Source organism: Typopeltis vanoorti, chromosome 4, assembly GCF_054136105.1.
Source record: "Typopeltis vanoorti isolate ZY-2024b chromosome 4, IOZ_Tvanoo_1.0, whole genome shotgun sequence".
In the NCBI taxonomy this organism is placed as follows: Eukaryota; Metazoa; Arthropoda; class Arachnida; order Uropygi; family Thelyphonidae; genus Typopeltis; species Typopeltis vanoorti.
Window position 1 is genome coordinate 58,806,007 of NC_143552.1, and position 16,698 is coordinate 58,822,704.

At 37.6% G+C, this 16,698-nt stretch overlaps 1 protein-coding gene across 3 annotated transcripts in view; it reads right to left on the bottom strand.

The window, feature by feature from the left end:
* Positions 1 to 12,044: 12,044 nt before the first annotated feature.
* The window catches only part of LOC150107344 (protein YIPF6), a 159,884-nt gene continuing 155,230 nt past the window's right edge, over positions 12,045 to 16,698 (bottom strand). For all 3 annotated transcript variants that reach the window (XM_090391211.1, XM_090391209.1, XM_090391208.1), the window contains one exon: positions 12,045 to 12,308. In XM_090391211.1, coding sequence (XP_090247337.1) covers positions 12,176 to 12,308 — 133 coding nt within the window. In that variant the 3' untranslated portion in view covers positions 12,045 to 12,175. The remainder of the gene's footprint in view (positions 12,309 to 16,698) is intronic.

Sequence of the window (16,698 nt, forward strand, 5' to 3'; positions counted from 1 at the left end):
TTGCCTGATATAATGCCCCATTAACACCATATAACTGTAGCATTTTAAATAGCTTTTCTCTTGGCACCTTGTCATATGCCTTTCCCAGATCTACAAAACTTAAATACAGATCTCTGCTATATTTCCATGCTTTCTCAACTATTTGTCGTAAAGTGAAGATCTGAATCTGATCCTCACAGCCTGTATTTGGTCTGAATCCAGCTTGTTCTTCACCAAGCTTCTCTCCCACAATCCTTCTCAACTGTTTCTCAAGTATACTTGCATATATCTTACCAGGAACACTCAGTAATGAAATACCTCTGTAATTCTCACATTCAGTTTTATTTCCCTTTTTATATATGGGTACTATGAGAGCTCTACTTCAATCATTAGGAATTCGTCCCTCTGTCCAGGCCTTCTGAACTATGCAGTGCAGCCACGGTAGGACTTTTATACCTCCATACTAGAGCATTTCTGGTCGAATATCATCTACTTCTGCTGCCTTTCCACATTTCGGACTTTTGATGGCTTTCTGTACTTCAAGTATGGATATGTATTCCTGACTGCATCCCTGTTTAGTGTTTTTTACCACTGTGCTGTCAATCATCATTTGAATTAGTAATTTTTCTTTTTTTTAAGTAATTACTCCATACTTCAAGGATATCTTTTTCTCCAGTTTTCATATCACCTTTATCATATCTAACTCCTTTTACAGCACTTTTTCCTCCATTCCTAAGCTTCTTCAACAACCTCCAGAATATCTTGCCACCTTCTTGATATTCATTTTCTATGTTCTTGCCAAAGTCTGTCCCATGACTTTTGTTTAGCTAGTTTTACACAGTGTTTAGCTCTCTTACATTTGTCTCAGTATTCTCTAAGAGCACAAGCTGACTTATTTGCCAGGAACTTTTGATATGCTTTCTTCTTTTCCTTCACTGCCTCTTTAACTTCCTGTGTCCTGATTTCTCCATCCTTGCAGACAACCTCACCACATGCCTCTCTGTTTGAATCAATCAATCAGTGTTTTCTTCAGGGCTTGCCACTGAATCTCCATGGTTTGGTTCCTGTTTTCAAACTCTTTCAATTTTTCTTCAATTGACATCTGAGAGTGCTCAAACTTTTATTCGCTTTAAAACTTGCTTACATGTTCTTCTTTTCAATATGAAATTCAATTTTATCCTGCTCGAGACTAAATGGTGATCACTTTCAATTTCAAATCCTCTGTACACTCTGGTGTCCTGCACCAGTGGGAAAACATCACTATCAACAATAACATCGTCAATGAGACTTTATTTCTTGCCTCTTCTCTCCATGTGAATTTGTGCACATTTTTATGTTAGAACATTGTATTAGTAATGACCAGTCCATGTCCTGAGCAGAAATCCAACAGGTATTTGCTATTATTATTAGCTTTGCTCTTTTCTCCAAATTTTCCCAAAATATTTTTGTATGGCTGACAATCATTTCCTACTCTACTATTTAGATCCCCAACAAGGACCAACTTTTCCTTTTCATTGTGTCAGTTGCTTTCTCTAAAGCCTCAAAAAATTCCTCCACTTTTTAGTAGAACCTTCTGTGGGACCATAGGCACAAATAAGTCTCATTGTCCAGTTCCCCATTCTGATATTTGTCCAAATCACTCTACTTGAGACTGCCAGCCATTCAAGAAGGATTAGCCTCTTATTTAGTGTTGAATACTATGGCTACTCCTTTTCCTTGATTGTCATTGCCTGAATATAACCTTTTGTATTTATTGTTCAGAAAGATCTCACCAGTTTTTGTCTTTTTTGTTTCAGTCACTCCTATTATGTCGATCTGGTACTTTTCCAATTCCTCATCTAGTTCCATTTCTTTGCCATTCAGGCTTTTTATGTTGATAGTACCGATCTTGAACTCTGGTTATGTTGATTTGGGGTGTTTTGGATTTGTTTCAGTGGCTGACTTTTTGCTGTTTGCCCTGGTTCCCTGGAAAAAGCAATGGGCGCCTTGTTTAACCGGCGACACCCCAGCTGGTATAAAATTCTGTCATGTTGTACCACCATTTGAAATTTTGGTTTAAGCCAATAAGAATATAATTTGGTCAGCTAAATCCCAAATTGCCAACCCATCCTCGTCTATTCAGTATCCAGGTAGATAAATAACAGGGTGCACCACGAGGTGAGGATTGGACATTAGGTCAGAAGCCCTGGTCGGTTCTCCACATTCCCTTGAATGCATGTGGAGGTCTCCTCTCAATTATATAGCTTTGACCCTTAAGCATCCCTGCTCCATCACAGTAAATTTAAAAAAGTATGTATGTTTGGAATTGCAGTGGCACTGAGAAATCAACCAAATTTGAACAAATACAGGAGCCAAAAACTCCCCAAAATTTGGGAAACATTAATTGTCAGAGTCCCAATTTATATCCTAGCCATGTACAACTGCCCCAAAAGAGGGTGCAATTACCTAGATAAGACTTAAGTGTCATATCCTTGTGTTTCATTAAGTACTGTGCTTTCTTTGTGTGTTACAAGTGTTAGTTGTACTCCCTGAAGATGTCTCTGACAAACAAAATATCAAAAGCATTAAAATTAGTTTTTTTATCCTTTCTTAGTTCTGTCAATATACCATTAAACCTCCAACATGAATTAATACTGCAGGTGCTCCAAGATCATAGTTTGAGGAAAATTATGTGGAAAAACTTGACTGACCTATAGAGTTTCTGCTCTCAAACTAGTAAATCAGCACAGGAATAAAATTAAACACTGGTGAGAGACAAACCTGTGAGTAAACCAATGGTCATTTGAAGAAAGAATGATCCAAAATACTTCATTTGACATTAAAGTTGACTCACTATAGCCAACTTGAAAAGACCATAAAGGCAGTTTGTTTTAGCAGTAATACTATAATGAGAGTTGAATCTATCATAAACTAGTGAAGAGCAATATGCCCAAGAAAGTAGATAATGTGATCAGAGTCAAAGGCGGACAATGTTTAATTTGGGTATCTTCATAATACAGTGGTTATGAATAATAAGATAACTCCAAAAGGAAAAACTATTATTGAACTTACTAATAGTTTCCTGATTTTCTAAGCATCATTAGTTTGTTGCAAAAACAATCAAACTGTAATCGAAAAGGAACTGATGTATGATTTCAGATAACACCATAGCGTAGAGAAATACAATTTTATTAATACAGACCAGTTTACAATAAAACTTATATTAAAACCTACCAGTTTCGCCAGCAAACTGTCTGGCTTTTTCAAGGCGTTTACGAAGATATGAAAACTAGTAAATGCAAATTGAAAGGAACATAAAAAACGTTGTAAACCAACTAGTAGCTATGGTTACACGTTTCGCATGACAGAGAGGACTTATTGTTCTTATTCATTATCACGCATGTGTTGTAGATGTGTAATGTGATTACTGGCTAGCTGTAGTTCAGATTGATTGAGAGAGAGGATCAAGTTTTTCCACGAACTGTTTAGAATTACACCCTGATTTCTGTTGAGGTTTCCACTGGTTATTGACACTATTGTGGCCTCCTTAAATGATGCCTGTAGTCGTCATCGAGATATGGCATGGAGCTGTTTTGCCAATCTGTCGTGTGGTTAGACGTACAGAAATGATGTGCTAATCCAGAAGATATGCTTCTGTTGTGGTTTACATCACCAACATGTTCTTTTTGTCTAATTTCTAAACTTCGTGAAGTTTGTCCGATGTAGGCAAGACCACAGGAACAGGGAATATACTCCTGGATATTTGTAGAATGGCACTTTATCTTTTGGGGATCCTAAAACTTGTCTGTTGTTGGTGGTTGGTTTGAAGACCACTCTGATGTTATGGGCCCCAGACAAAAAAAAACATGTTGGTGATGTAAACCACAACAGAAACATCTCTTCCGGCTTAGCACATCATTTCTGTACGTCTAACCACATGATAGATTGGCAAAACAGCTCCATGCCATATCTCGATGACGACTACAGGCATCGTTTATTTAAGGAAGTCACAATAGTGTCAATAACCGGCTCGAACCTCAACAGAAATCAGGGTGTAATTCTAAACAGTTCGTGAAAAAACTTGATCCTCTCTCTCTCTCAATCAATCTGAACTACAGCTAGCCAGTAATCACATTACATGTCTACAACACATGCGTGATAATGAATAAGAACAATAAGTCCTCTCTGTCATGCGAAACGTGTAACAATAGCTACTAGTTGGTTTACAACGCTTTTTATGTTCCTTTAAATTTGCATTTACTAGTTTTCATATCTCCGTAAACGCCTTGAAAAAGCCAGACAGTTTGCTGGCGAAACTGGTAGGTTTTAATATAAGTTTTATTGTAAACTGGTCTGTATTAATAAAATTGTATTTCTATTATAAAACGACCAAATATGTATAATTTAAATAGCATAGAGAAGTAAATCTAATATAGGCTTAGAATGACTGTTTCCCAGATATTTGGCAAATAAATAGCCATACTTGTTGAGGTTAGAAGAGAGTACTTCATAGCTGATGTTGATTCTAAAAATAGTCTCTACCTATAGTACCCTCTATGTAGCAGTAGTGAATATCAGAGCTGTTGGTCTGCCATACACAGTTCTTGTGTTCTTCAAATTAGATGTTAACCACGATACCGGCTAGTACGTATATATACGTCCAAGTTACTATGGATGCGAAGTGCTTATTAAAATTGTAATACCATTCATATTACATTGAAACATATGATGGGTACGAAGCATACGGGGATGCATATTTGATCCATAATTGCCAGTAAGGTGGTTAATAGATGCACCAGTTTGTCTCTAATCGGCTAAGTTAAACACAACAAACTTTTATACTCCAGGATGAAGTGGATCTTTAGGAGAACAAATGAAGATGGCTAGTTGAATGTGTGGTTGAAAGTGGAGCATGGAAGTAGTTTGCTGTGATCTTGGGAAGTATGCAGTATTTTTCTATTTTATAGGGGTATAAAATAGAAAAATACTATTTTATACCCCTAATATAAACTATTGTAGCCAAAGTGTTATGGAGGTATCCAAGTTCAGTTTCAAGGGCTGTGTCACTCAAACAAATAGTCCTGGGTTTATGTGTAAATGTTTTGGAGATTCTGTAGTGTTGGGTTGGGTGGTAGTGGTATGTCTAGAAAGGGGAGAAAGTTGTTAGTTTCCTTTTCTATAGTGAAGTGTATATTAATTATTAATCTTTCTTATGTAAATACTTTTTGTGGGGGGGGGGATAATATTTTATGTCATTTATTATTCTTTTTATTATAATTTATTTTTTTACCACAAGAGGAGCCAGACAGTTAATGTAACACAGTGCTGAGTTTGCTACTTGATGTTATGTAGCATGTGTATACAGATGTATACATTCTGAAAGATGACCTTAATGGAAAGTTAAAAAAGTATAATTTTAATATTATTTAGGTTTTATCTCAAACTGTAGTTGCCTCTATAAATCAATACGATTAGAAAAAGTAGGTTTAGAAAAGCAAATGTGGTGGTGAGAGAGATGTCTGGTACTTGCTTGATAAGAATGCCTTGAAAAAGTAAAGTTCCAAGTGACTCAGTTTCAAGGGTAAACCTGATTCTAGGATGTGGCAGGAGATGAGCTTCATCATCTGGTGTGAGACCACCACCCCACTTACTGGAGGGCTGAAGTGTATTTAAAAAGTTCGATGTTTGGACTCTATAGCAGGGTTTCTGGACTATGTAAAAAATAATAATAATAAATATACACACACACACACACACACACACACACACACACCAGGTGATCGAAAAGTAACAGAAAAAGTAAAAATTCAATAATTTGAAAAGTATAGACAGTAGCACGATGCGGTTTTCACAGAAATGCACAGAAAGACTGGATTTTTTTTAATAACGAAAACTTTTATTGCCAGAATAATTACATTTGCCATGGACGGTGTCACTAGCATTACAAATGTTCAATGTGATGGCTGCCATTCATGAGAATGGCTCAGACGTGGCATGACACTCTGCACAGCATCAAAGAGGGTTTCAGCTGTAATTCCTGTCACATGATGGCGAATAGCTTCTTTCAACATGGCCAATGATGTCGGCCGACCTCTGTACACCTGTGACTTCAAGTAGCCCCATAACCAAAAGTCACAAGGTGTAAGGTGTGGAGACCTTGGTGGCCATTTGTGCAGGAAAGAGCGACTGAGGACATGGTCATCGCCAAATGTCGATCGCAGCAAGTGCTGGACAGGACCTGTAATGTGTGGAGGCGCTCCATCCTGCATGAATGTTACACCAAGAAGCGCTTGGCTCTCTTTCAAGGAGGGAATGATGCTGTCTCTTAAAAGCACTGCATAATGCTCGCCTGTGACAGAAACAGTTCGAAATGTACCACTGTGGACTTCCTCAAAGAAAAGGGGCCTATAATGAATGATGCAGTGAACCCGAACCACGCTGTCACCTTTGGCTGATGCAAAGAGGTTTCCACAATCGCGTGTGGGTTCTCTCTCACTCAGATGCGGCAGTTGTGTGCATTTACACTTCCATTAAGCGAAAAGTGCGCCTCGTCAGTCCACAGGACGTTTGACAGCCAGTCCGCATCGTTTTTCCATCTGTTGAAAAGCCCAATTTGTAAACTCATGACGTCTCTCGAAATCGGTTGGCTTCAGTTCCTGTACGTGTTGGATTTTGTAAGGATTCCTCTTGAGGATGATCCTGAGTGATCGCCACACAGTCCCATACGAAATGCCAGTTCGTCTTGAAATTTCACGCGCACTGCATTCCCCACGTGCGGAAGCTGTTGATTGTGTGTCAGTCTTGTGTTCGACCTCGTGCACAACTGCAATAGTTTTTTTGGGTCTCCCGCTTCTTGTACGTGTTTCCAAACTGCCAGTGTCCTCAAACCTTTTCATCATAGCTATCACTGAGGAACAAGACATCAGTCCTTTTCCACTTCTAATACCCCGCATCGAATGATAGGCACGCAAAGCTGCACTTGCACATTCGGAGTTCTGATAATACAGCTTAACTAAAAGTGCTTTGTCTCGTAACGATAACATGCCTCACCTTGGGAGAACATTTAACTTCGGTCATAAATGTTAAATGCTGAAAGTTTAACTTCAGTATTCACTGCATCTGAAATTTACATACCTCATGGTTTAAATAGCAACAGGCTATTTAAGTAGCCCGATCTAATAGAAGAGCATTCAGCTTACCTGTGTAGTCCTTTTGGTTAAGTACTACAGTTGCATTTCCCTTATCCACTTTGGTGATAACTAATTCTTTATTATTCCTCATTTCCTGTGGAGCTTTATATTTCTTGTTGGATATGTTCGTTTTTGGTGGTCTTGCTTTGGAGAGGACACAAGTTTCATCCAGTCTTACACTGTTGGCGACTTGATGTGGAAGGTGGCGGATTCCACGTTCGATCTGGATCATAATATCCTCACTAGGTGATTGGATAGAAATAAATGATTTCTATTCAAGATTCCTTCATTTAGGATCTAACACCGTGCTAGCTACGCGAACAAATCACTGCCATGCGGTTTCTCTTAGCGGACATTAACGAAGCTATTCGTGCCGTCGAAGATGAGCTTTTGTGCACTTTAAATCGCGAACTTTGGTCGATTTTACATGACATCTCGTGTACCGCTACAGACAAAAAATTTGAAAAAACACGAGCCTGACAGATGAAAAAATTAAAAAAATTAAAAAAGAACTCTACCGTCTTTCCAAAACTTGCTACCAACACCGTAATCAACTTTTCTTCAGTCACCCTGAAGCACTCAACGCACTTTCACGTGGCCACAACTTCGCCATTGCTCCCAATAAAATACCTAGTGAGGATATTATGATCCAGATCGAACGCGGAATCCGCCACCTTCCACATCAAGTCGCAAACAGTGTAAGACTGGATGAAACTTGTGTCCTCTCCAAAGCAAGACCACCAAAAACCAACATATCCAACAAGAAATATAAAGCTCTACAGGAAATGAGGAATAATAAAGAATTAGTTATCACCAAAGCGGATAAGGGAAATGCAACTGTAGTACTTAACCAAAAGGACTACACAGGTAAGCTGAATGCTCTTCTATTAGATCGGGCTACTTACCTCCCTATCAATTACAATCCCACCAACTCCCAAATCAGAAAACTTCACAGGCTCCTTAAGAAAGTCACTTCTTGGCCTGTAGAAATTACCAACAGATTAAAGCCATTTAACTCTATACCCCCCCCCCTGTATTTACGGACTCCCAAAAATACATAAAGAAAATGTGCCATTACGTCCCATAGTGGATGGCATTGATTTCCCCCACATACAAATTAGCTAAACATTTGGCCAAAGAGCTCACACACTATACTGGCAACACACCATTACCCATAAAAAAAACTCAGCCCACTTCAAAGCCAGCATAGAAAACCTTACACTCCAACGTACTGACATAATGGTCAGCTTTGACGTCTCCTCTTTATTCACAAATGTCCCACTCAAGGAAACTTTAGAGCTAATCCAAGCTAAATTTTTTCCTGATATCTCAGCCTTATTTCAGTTCATAATGAACTCAGGCTATTTCGTTTGGCAGGGAAAATTCTACAAACAAATAGAGGGTTCACCACTCTCTCCCCACCCTTGGCCAATTTCTTTATGGAGACCTTTGAAGAAAAAGCCTTAGCCTCTGCCCCACAAAAACCAACCATATGGCTTCGCTATTTCGCCACATGACTCTGAAACACTCCTCTCCTTAACACACTTAAACAACCAACACCCCAGAATCAAGTTCACCCTGGAAAAAGAGGAAAACAACAGCCTCCCTTTCCTAGACGCACTAGTCATCTGCCAGCCTAATGGAACCTTGGTTTTCTCAGTTTACAGAAAACCCACCCATACAGGCAGATACATTCACCAACAATCCCCCCCCCACCCCACAACAATATGGAGTGGTGAAAACACTATACAACAGGGCTAAATTAATCTGTTCAAATGATTTGGCCCTAAACACTGAATTAAATCACATCCTCAACACTTTCTCAGCCAATGGCTACCACCCCCAAATATTAGAACCTACAAACCACAGATCCTCCCCCCCCCCCCTCCACAACAAGGATTACTCTAAATCCATCACCATTCCCTACATCTGAGGCACCTTGGAAAAGATTATGAAAATCTTAAAAAAACATAACCTGACCTCCTGTTACAGACCTTACAGAAAATTGGCATCCTTTATCCACTCCGCTAAAGACCAACCACTTCCCCTAGACCTACCTGGTGTATACCAGGTCCCTTGCAGTTGTAAACTCTCTTACTTGGGCCAAACAGGCAGGACAGCAAATATCAGAATTTCTGAGGGCACGTCCGTTTTCACAAGTACAGCCATTCTGGTCTTGCAGACCATGCTCTGGATACATGCCACAGAATACGGTGGAAGAAAGCTACAGTAACACACCGTGGCAAATACAAATTCGAAAGACTATTTATGGAATCAGCCTCAGTCCTAAGAAATTCTCCAAACCACAACAAATTTGGTTGTATGCGACTGCCCCAAATTTGGGAGGCTTACATCAGCAGACCTTCAGCCCAACGGCCAAGAACACCTACTTAGTCCGCTAGGGAAAAGGGCACCATCAGGACTTTTAGGAGAACAATAGCTTCATCTCTTCATTCTCAGTTACTGTGTTGTAGTGCCTACGTGCATGTGCCTTTTTTTGTAAGTTCCTTTAGAAGATGGCAACGTGATGTTGCCAAAATATCGGAAATATTTATTAAAGTATAATTTAATTTATATTCTTAACTACGTTGTTCATTTCCTTAAGTGTTTTAATAATGCATAACCAACATATAAGCCTGTCTACGAGAATCAGTTTACAACAAACAAGTGAAGTCGCTACTGCTGCTGTTGTGAGGCTGGCCATGAATAACTACGTTGGTTCCTGCAATGTATGTGCTGTATCGAGACACATGGATGTGTCTTACACAGTTGTCTGGAAAATTCTACAGAAGATTCTATATTTCTACCCATTTGAGATAACTTTACATAGCAGTTGCTTCCACAAGACTCTTGAAAGTCAACTGACATTCGCTTTAACATTCCTTGCTCAAGTGGAGTTGGATAATGCATGGCCATGGGTGCTTTTGTTGGGGTATTGAGGCTCATTTTTACCTGAATGGACTGTAAATACCCACAATTGCTGAGTATGGGGTATGCAAAACCTGCATGCAATCCAAGAATTTCATTTGCATTCACCCAAAGTTACTGTCTGGTGCAGGTTTATAGTTTCACTTCTCACTGGACCATTCTTCTTTGACGACATTTGTCAGTTGGATCCTGTGACCTACTCAGTTATTGCTATATTATTATTACTATTCATGACACCTCCAAGGAGTCTGAAGACTCATCATATGATAAATAAGTTTGTTGTGCAACAGCACCACCTGTGCATGGATTCAGTTATGTTCATGGGGTCCTTACACACATCAGTCGATCCATATAGGAGGTTCTTCACGAATTTCATGGAAGCCAGAGTGACCTGTCATGTGTTTGCCATTGCATAGCAGCATCATTCACCTGATCTGATCCCTGTGACTTCTGGCTCTGGGAATTTTATTTTTCAAGGACAGGGTTTATCGGGATCATCCTGATAACTTGCTAGTGCTGAAAGACAGTATAATACATAATACAGCATGTGCATAACATCAGTCCCAACGAGCTGTGTTCTGGCATTGAACATACTGTGGAAAGGATGCAGTTTGTAGCATACTAGGAAGGGCAGTACATTGATACATTATGTTATGCCACTTTTCTCCTTACACACACAGAAAAATTACTACACCTATATTCAGTACATCAACAGTGCATTAACAGGTGGTGAAGTTTGGAACTACTGTTTTTTATCCCTTAGATATTGCTTCTTTATGATGTATTCCTGCAAGATTTGAAGCATTTCGATTGCTGGGTGGCATTCCACAAAACCTTAAACAAGGACACTTTAATTTTGATCACCCTGTATATAGCTATTAATCTTCCTAGAGAAATTTATGAGCCACCATAGCTTCAGCTGGATGACAATGCCCTTTGATTAGAAAGATCCAAGACTACAGGTTTGAACTGCATCTAGTACATGAAGAACCTTTAAATTTTCTAGTCTTGCACAGAGATGAGATTTTTTCCTCTTCAAACACACTGTTCATGTAGAGATGGAATTAGCTGTCTTATCATAGTATTAATTGTATATCTATGATGGTAAGATACATGGCTTTCACATGCAGTCACATTTCAGGCTCAATGTGACATGCAGTTTGGTAATCAAATATTCTATTCCTATTCCAAAAATTCTTTGACACTGGCTCTTAAATGCAAAATTCTAACGAAGTGAAGGATAATACCATAGAAGTCATCTTTGACAAAATTAGATTAATCAATCATTTCTATAATTCAATTCATAAGTGAATTTCTATAATTCACTTAATAATTCACTAAAATATACCAATGTTAAGTTTCTACTGTTTCTAGAAAAGACAACATTAGAATAAACACTACATGCATTAAGGCATGTATTCATCAAAATATGATGCCTCCAAGATTAAAATTGTATGGAATGTACCAATAATCCTATTCCAATGAATGTTTTCAAGTTGTAAATGCTACTAAATTAATAGTAAATGCTCATTCTGTTATGAGTTCAAATCTTATCAGTATATCTTTGATATCGAAAGTCAAATGAACCAGCTATTATCCAAGATGTGTGTAATAAAAGAAAAAGGTCATGCAAGAGCTACTAAGAGGGAGAAGCTCCCACTTTTCTTTCTTATTTCACTGTCTCTCTTTCTTGTTTTTTTCCCACATCATGGTCACTAAGTTTTCAGGAGAGTTGTCTTATGAATATCCTTAATCGAGTTTTGACTAACAACATAATTTTTCTTCACATTCATTTCCACAGTTATATACCCTACAAAAGTGTACATTTTTTCTTTTTAGACCAGTGTTACCAGTCATAGGCACAACTTTGCAGTTAGAACAAAATGAAATGAAACAAAATTAAAATTTTACATATAAAATATTTTAATATCAAGAGAAAATATTTTTTTAAAAAATAATTATACTATAAACAGCAGCAAAAAACTTTATTTATAATGGGTGATCCATATAATCAAGCTCTGCAGAATTATGAAGTTGCATTATATAAGAAAAATAGAGTAACATCTTGCTTTTAACTTAATATATACAACACATACAAATTATTCACTGTTACAAATATTTAAGTGTGGGAAAGGATTAACCAACTGATAACAAAATAAAAGAGGAAAATTGGGTATACTGCTAGTGCTACTCTCCTTGGTGACTGACAGTCTCTGAGAAATGATGTTGATGCTAAAAATAAATAAAAGTTAATGAAATCAAAAGAAAATAACAATATATATAGACAATTTTTTTCCTTTTGCAATTACATTGAAACACACTTGCTTTTAATTACAAAGACTCATAAATAATTTCACTTTCAAGTGCATTACTTATGTGCATTTTTTCCAGTGATCATATATTTGATGGAAGTCCTAATACATATTTTTCAAGACATCCAGAAATTATATCTCAGAAGAAATAATTTGTTCAAGATTGCCTTAACTTTAGAAGATATATATTTTTATCAAACATGCTATGCAAGGGGGGGGGGGGGTGAGTAACAAGATTGAATTCAAATAAGTTAAAATATTTTCATACTGGCCATCAAATCCATACACTTGGTAAACACAAGTATTCACCTAAGTTTTGCAAAAACATGTCTGTTGTGATGGTATGAGTTGTCATATTCTTGTTAACATAAATGCTATCATATTAGCATCCTTTCAATCTCATTTTCATTAGGAAAGCAGAAAAAACTGCTCCAGGAAGTGCAAACTGTTGCTATTGCCGTGCCATTGTAAACTATGGCTATCTATTTATGTTTATGCTGTATTATTTAATTCCTATTCTTGGTTCTATCTCTTAGTCTACCTTCCGTGACTCTATATTCTTATATCTGGGAACACTAGAAATTTATTATTTATTAAAGACTGCACCACTAGGCCTCCTTGTGGTATAAGAACAAGCAGTACTTCCAGTAGGTCCTAATATAACACAAAATCCTCTCTTAATCAAATTACAGATCGTGGCTTTCTATGCGTTGCTTATCTTATCTATCATTTAGTTCCCCGCTCACAGGATTGTGTTTATTTGGAAACAGTGCATTGCATATTAAAGATCAGGTGGTACTCACTGAATATAAATAACAAACATGTTTATTAAATACTAATACTGAACAAACATACAATACATGCAATAGGGAAGTTGCTTCTTTTATCTTTAACTTAAGCTACACTCTATATGAAAAATTTCTACAGCATACTTACACAAATATGTAACATATCTTACAAAATCACTGCAATATAATTTATGACTCCTATTTTAAGCAAACTAATTTAGAACAGAATCTCTATGGTAATTTTCTGTAATTATGCAGCATAAAGCCTTAGAATTCCTTACAATTAACAATTAAACATTCTGTCCAATCACTTCTTAGGAATTTGCTATGCTCTGATCCATACACTTAATAATTCCAATCATAAAGTTGCATTAATTATTTTCAGGCTATAACTATCTTATCACATTAAACTTAGCAGTCCATTAACGTAGTTCCCTTACATCACATAAAAAAAAATAATATACAACAATTGACTCACATGAATTCTTTTTGCCTTTAGTGCACTTCTCCATTCATCTTGGAGTCTTTAGTTTCCTTTTCCATCTCGGGTTTTTGAGTTCTTTCCTTAGAGGTTTACAGAGCACCGGCATTTCATTCAGAACGATTGGCGGGTCTGGAATGCGATTTCCTGGCATCTTGGAGCTTTGGGCAAAGGGGATTCAGCATACGGAGCACATGCAGATTTGTCTGGTCTGCAACGCATCGGGTCCGGCTTGGCTGCTACCTCCGAAGTTAATTGCTTCTGGTAGCCGTCATTTTTGATCTGGACGATTTGCCGTGGATCGACCTCCACCTCGTTATCTCCTTTCGACTTCCCTCTGTTCTAGCCAAAACTGTCGACTCCAATGATTGAAGATCCTAGCCTTATATTCAATCTTCTCCAGACCCTTGGGTTAAGGATTGAAATCCCCGTACCTTCCTGCGCAAACTCTGGATGTAGGTTTTGGAACCCCAGATATTTCCTCGTGACTCTCTTGATCTAAAATTTCTGCCGACCTCTCCCTTCTTCTCTATTTGTCTTGGAGTCCATCTTACTGGCTTGCAGAATTTATGTTTGATTCTTGCCGCCTCTTTCTCCACTGACCTTATAGGTCGCCTAAGATTGAATTTGTAAACAAAAGGGCTCTCTTACTTTAATCAGAGCACTAACATCAAATAACCTTCCGATGGCAAAGGCATTGCCCTTGGCTTTACCACTTTGACATTCTTTGTTTGTGCAAGTGAGCAAGCTAATTCCCTTTGGGCTTTATACATAGGCTTTTTGTATTCTATTTAGATTAACAAACAAAAATTAATTTTACAAGTTTTCTAGATATGACCTCTGTAAAAGTCGATGCAATAAAAAATATAAAAATTTATGCTGCATCGAATTTTACAGAAGTAAGTAGGGAAGTTGAACATTGCGACCTGCTTGTTAGTTTGAAACATCTATATGCTGAGCAGACACACTGTTTTAAATCTGGTTGCACATGTTTGATTCTTGCACACAACACTTCAATACTGTAAGTAGCAATTATCAGTATCAGTAAGAATCATTCCTACTAGAACAAACTTCTTGATTATCCTTTTGTGATATCATGAATGTCAACAGCATAGTTTTGATACACAATTTCAAGAAACAAACTGTTTTTGGTCTTCATGAGTATGTAACTATGTCTTTTGGTATCATGAGCGTGCTGAAAGTACCTCTGGATGATTTTTATCTCATCATGCAAGCAGTGGAGAACAAACGTCTTGCAAATTTTGCTTTTTTCCAAGTCCATGCTAATTATGGACCTTACCAATTCCTTCTTGACGTTTAACTCATTAGCATTCTTAGTGTTAATCGGTAGTCACTTCATCAGTAAAACCGCGAACTTTACCCACCATTTCAGGAATGCAGATCATTTGCATTGCTTGCAACATGATCTCCAATCCAGAATATTTTAGTAAGGTGTGACACTTTTTGACTAATTGCATATGGAAATATGATTTCAGCATTACTTCAACCTTGGTCTGGATAGTGACCTTCCCGTAATGCATAGCATTATACATGTCCATTAGGATATGTACGTTGCATTATGGGATACTAAGGCAACTGATGTGAAGTCATTAGCCTTTATATATACAATCAGCCAGTTGTGAAGCGACTTCACAAGCAAACTTTGTTTGCTTACACTTGGATAAAGGATAAAACCAAGAATATTATTTCTTGTCATCTTTAATTTATAGTATAACCAAGTGAAAAAACTTGCAATATCTTACAATATCTCACTTATACCAGTAATGTAAGTACACCTTAATAACTTGTAAATTTCCAAGTTAAGGTGTTCCAAGTGATTTCTTGTAAATCTCTTCTCATCCATCTATTCTTCAAACTTTTGAAGACCACACCTTTCCACACCAGTTTTTGGTTACCTGCCTCTGGATCTTTTCAAATGTCTACCCCTCCCACAGAACCCAGGTGATCATATCTGTGCACAGTAGTCAGATGTAGTCTTATAAAGATTGTCAAGAAGGAGAACAACTTTTTTTTTCTTATAAGTTAGTGTTCTCTTCAACAGTGCAGGTATCTGATGTGTTGTCACCCACCCACCATATCAACGTTGTCCCTAAACTTTCACTGCTGACTATTACCTCCCAGTTTCTAGCTTTACTGGCTACTTGCAACAAATTTCCATTGACACAATTCTCTGTTGCAATGTCCTTCATCCATAATGCATATCCTTATGTTTAGAAACTTTAACTGATGCTCATTAACATTTGCCCACAGAATTAGTCTGTTCAAGTCAGCCTGCAGGGATTTCACAACAGAAATGTCCTTTATCTCTCCCTCTCTTTCTTTCACTCTAACTTATCATCATCAGCAGATAACTAGATATCACTCCTTAAGTCCATTATCATTAATATACATGTTAATTATCAATGGCCTGAGTACAGAACCCAGTGGCCATCTTCATTCTTCTCTGGGACTCCATACATCAATTTCTGATACCTTGTCAGTCAGCCACTCTCCTATCCATGTTGCAAGTTTATTTTACATGCTTCTGAATTTGTATGTATAATAATCTTTGTTTGTCAGAGGTTTTTAAAAGTAGGTCTTGCTAAAGTGCTATTGACCTGCCTCTAGATGCAATTTCTAATCAACCTCTCCAAAACCTTGATGACCACACCAACAATAGCAACTGGTCTATAATTTGCTGCATCATGGTCAACTCACTGACAGACAGATTCTCAAATGTTCTTGTACTGCAAGTCCCTTCCATCATCACATGTTGCTTAAGGTAATTATCCTTGAGTAATTCTATAAATTATTTTTCCCTTGAACTAGAAGCTTTCTCTTCCTTATAGTTGAAACTGTACATAGTTCTCTTTGTACCTATAATATTTATCTCCCTATGCAGTTTACCATCCTTCTTTAGATGAGCCTGGTCTCCTGCTGAACAAATAGTGTATTTTGTCTTGTTAATTTCTGTCTCACCAAAAAGCCTCAAAAACCCACTGCCTATATTTTACTCATACTACCAATGGAGATTTCCTCTG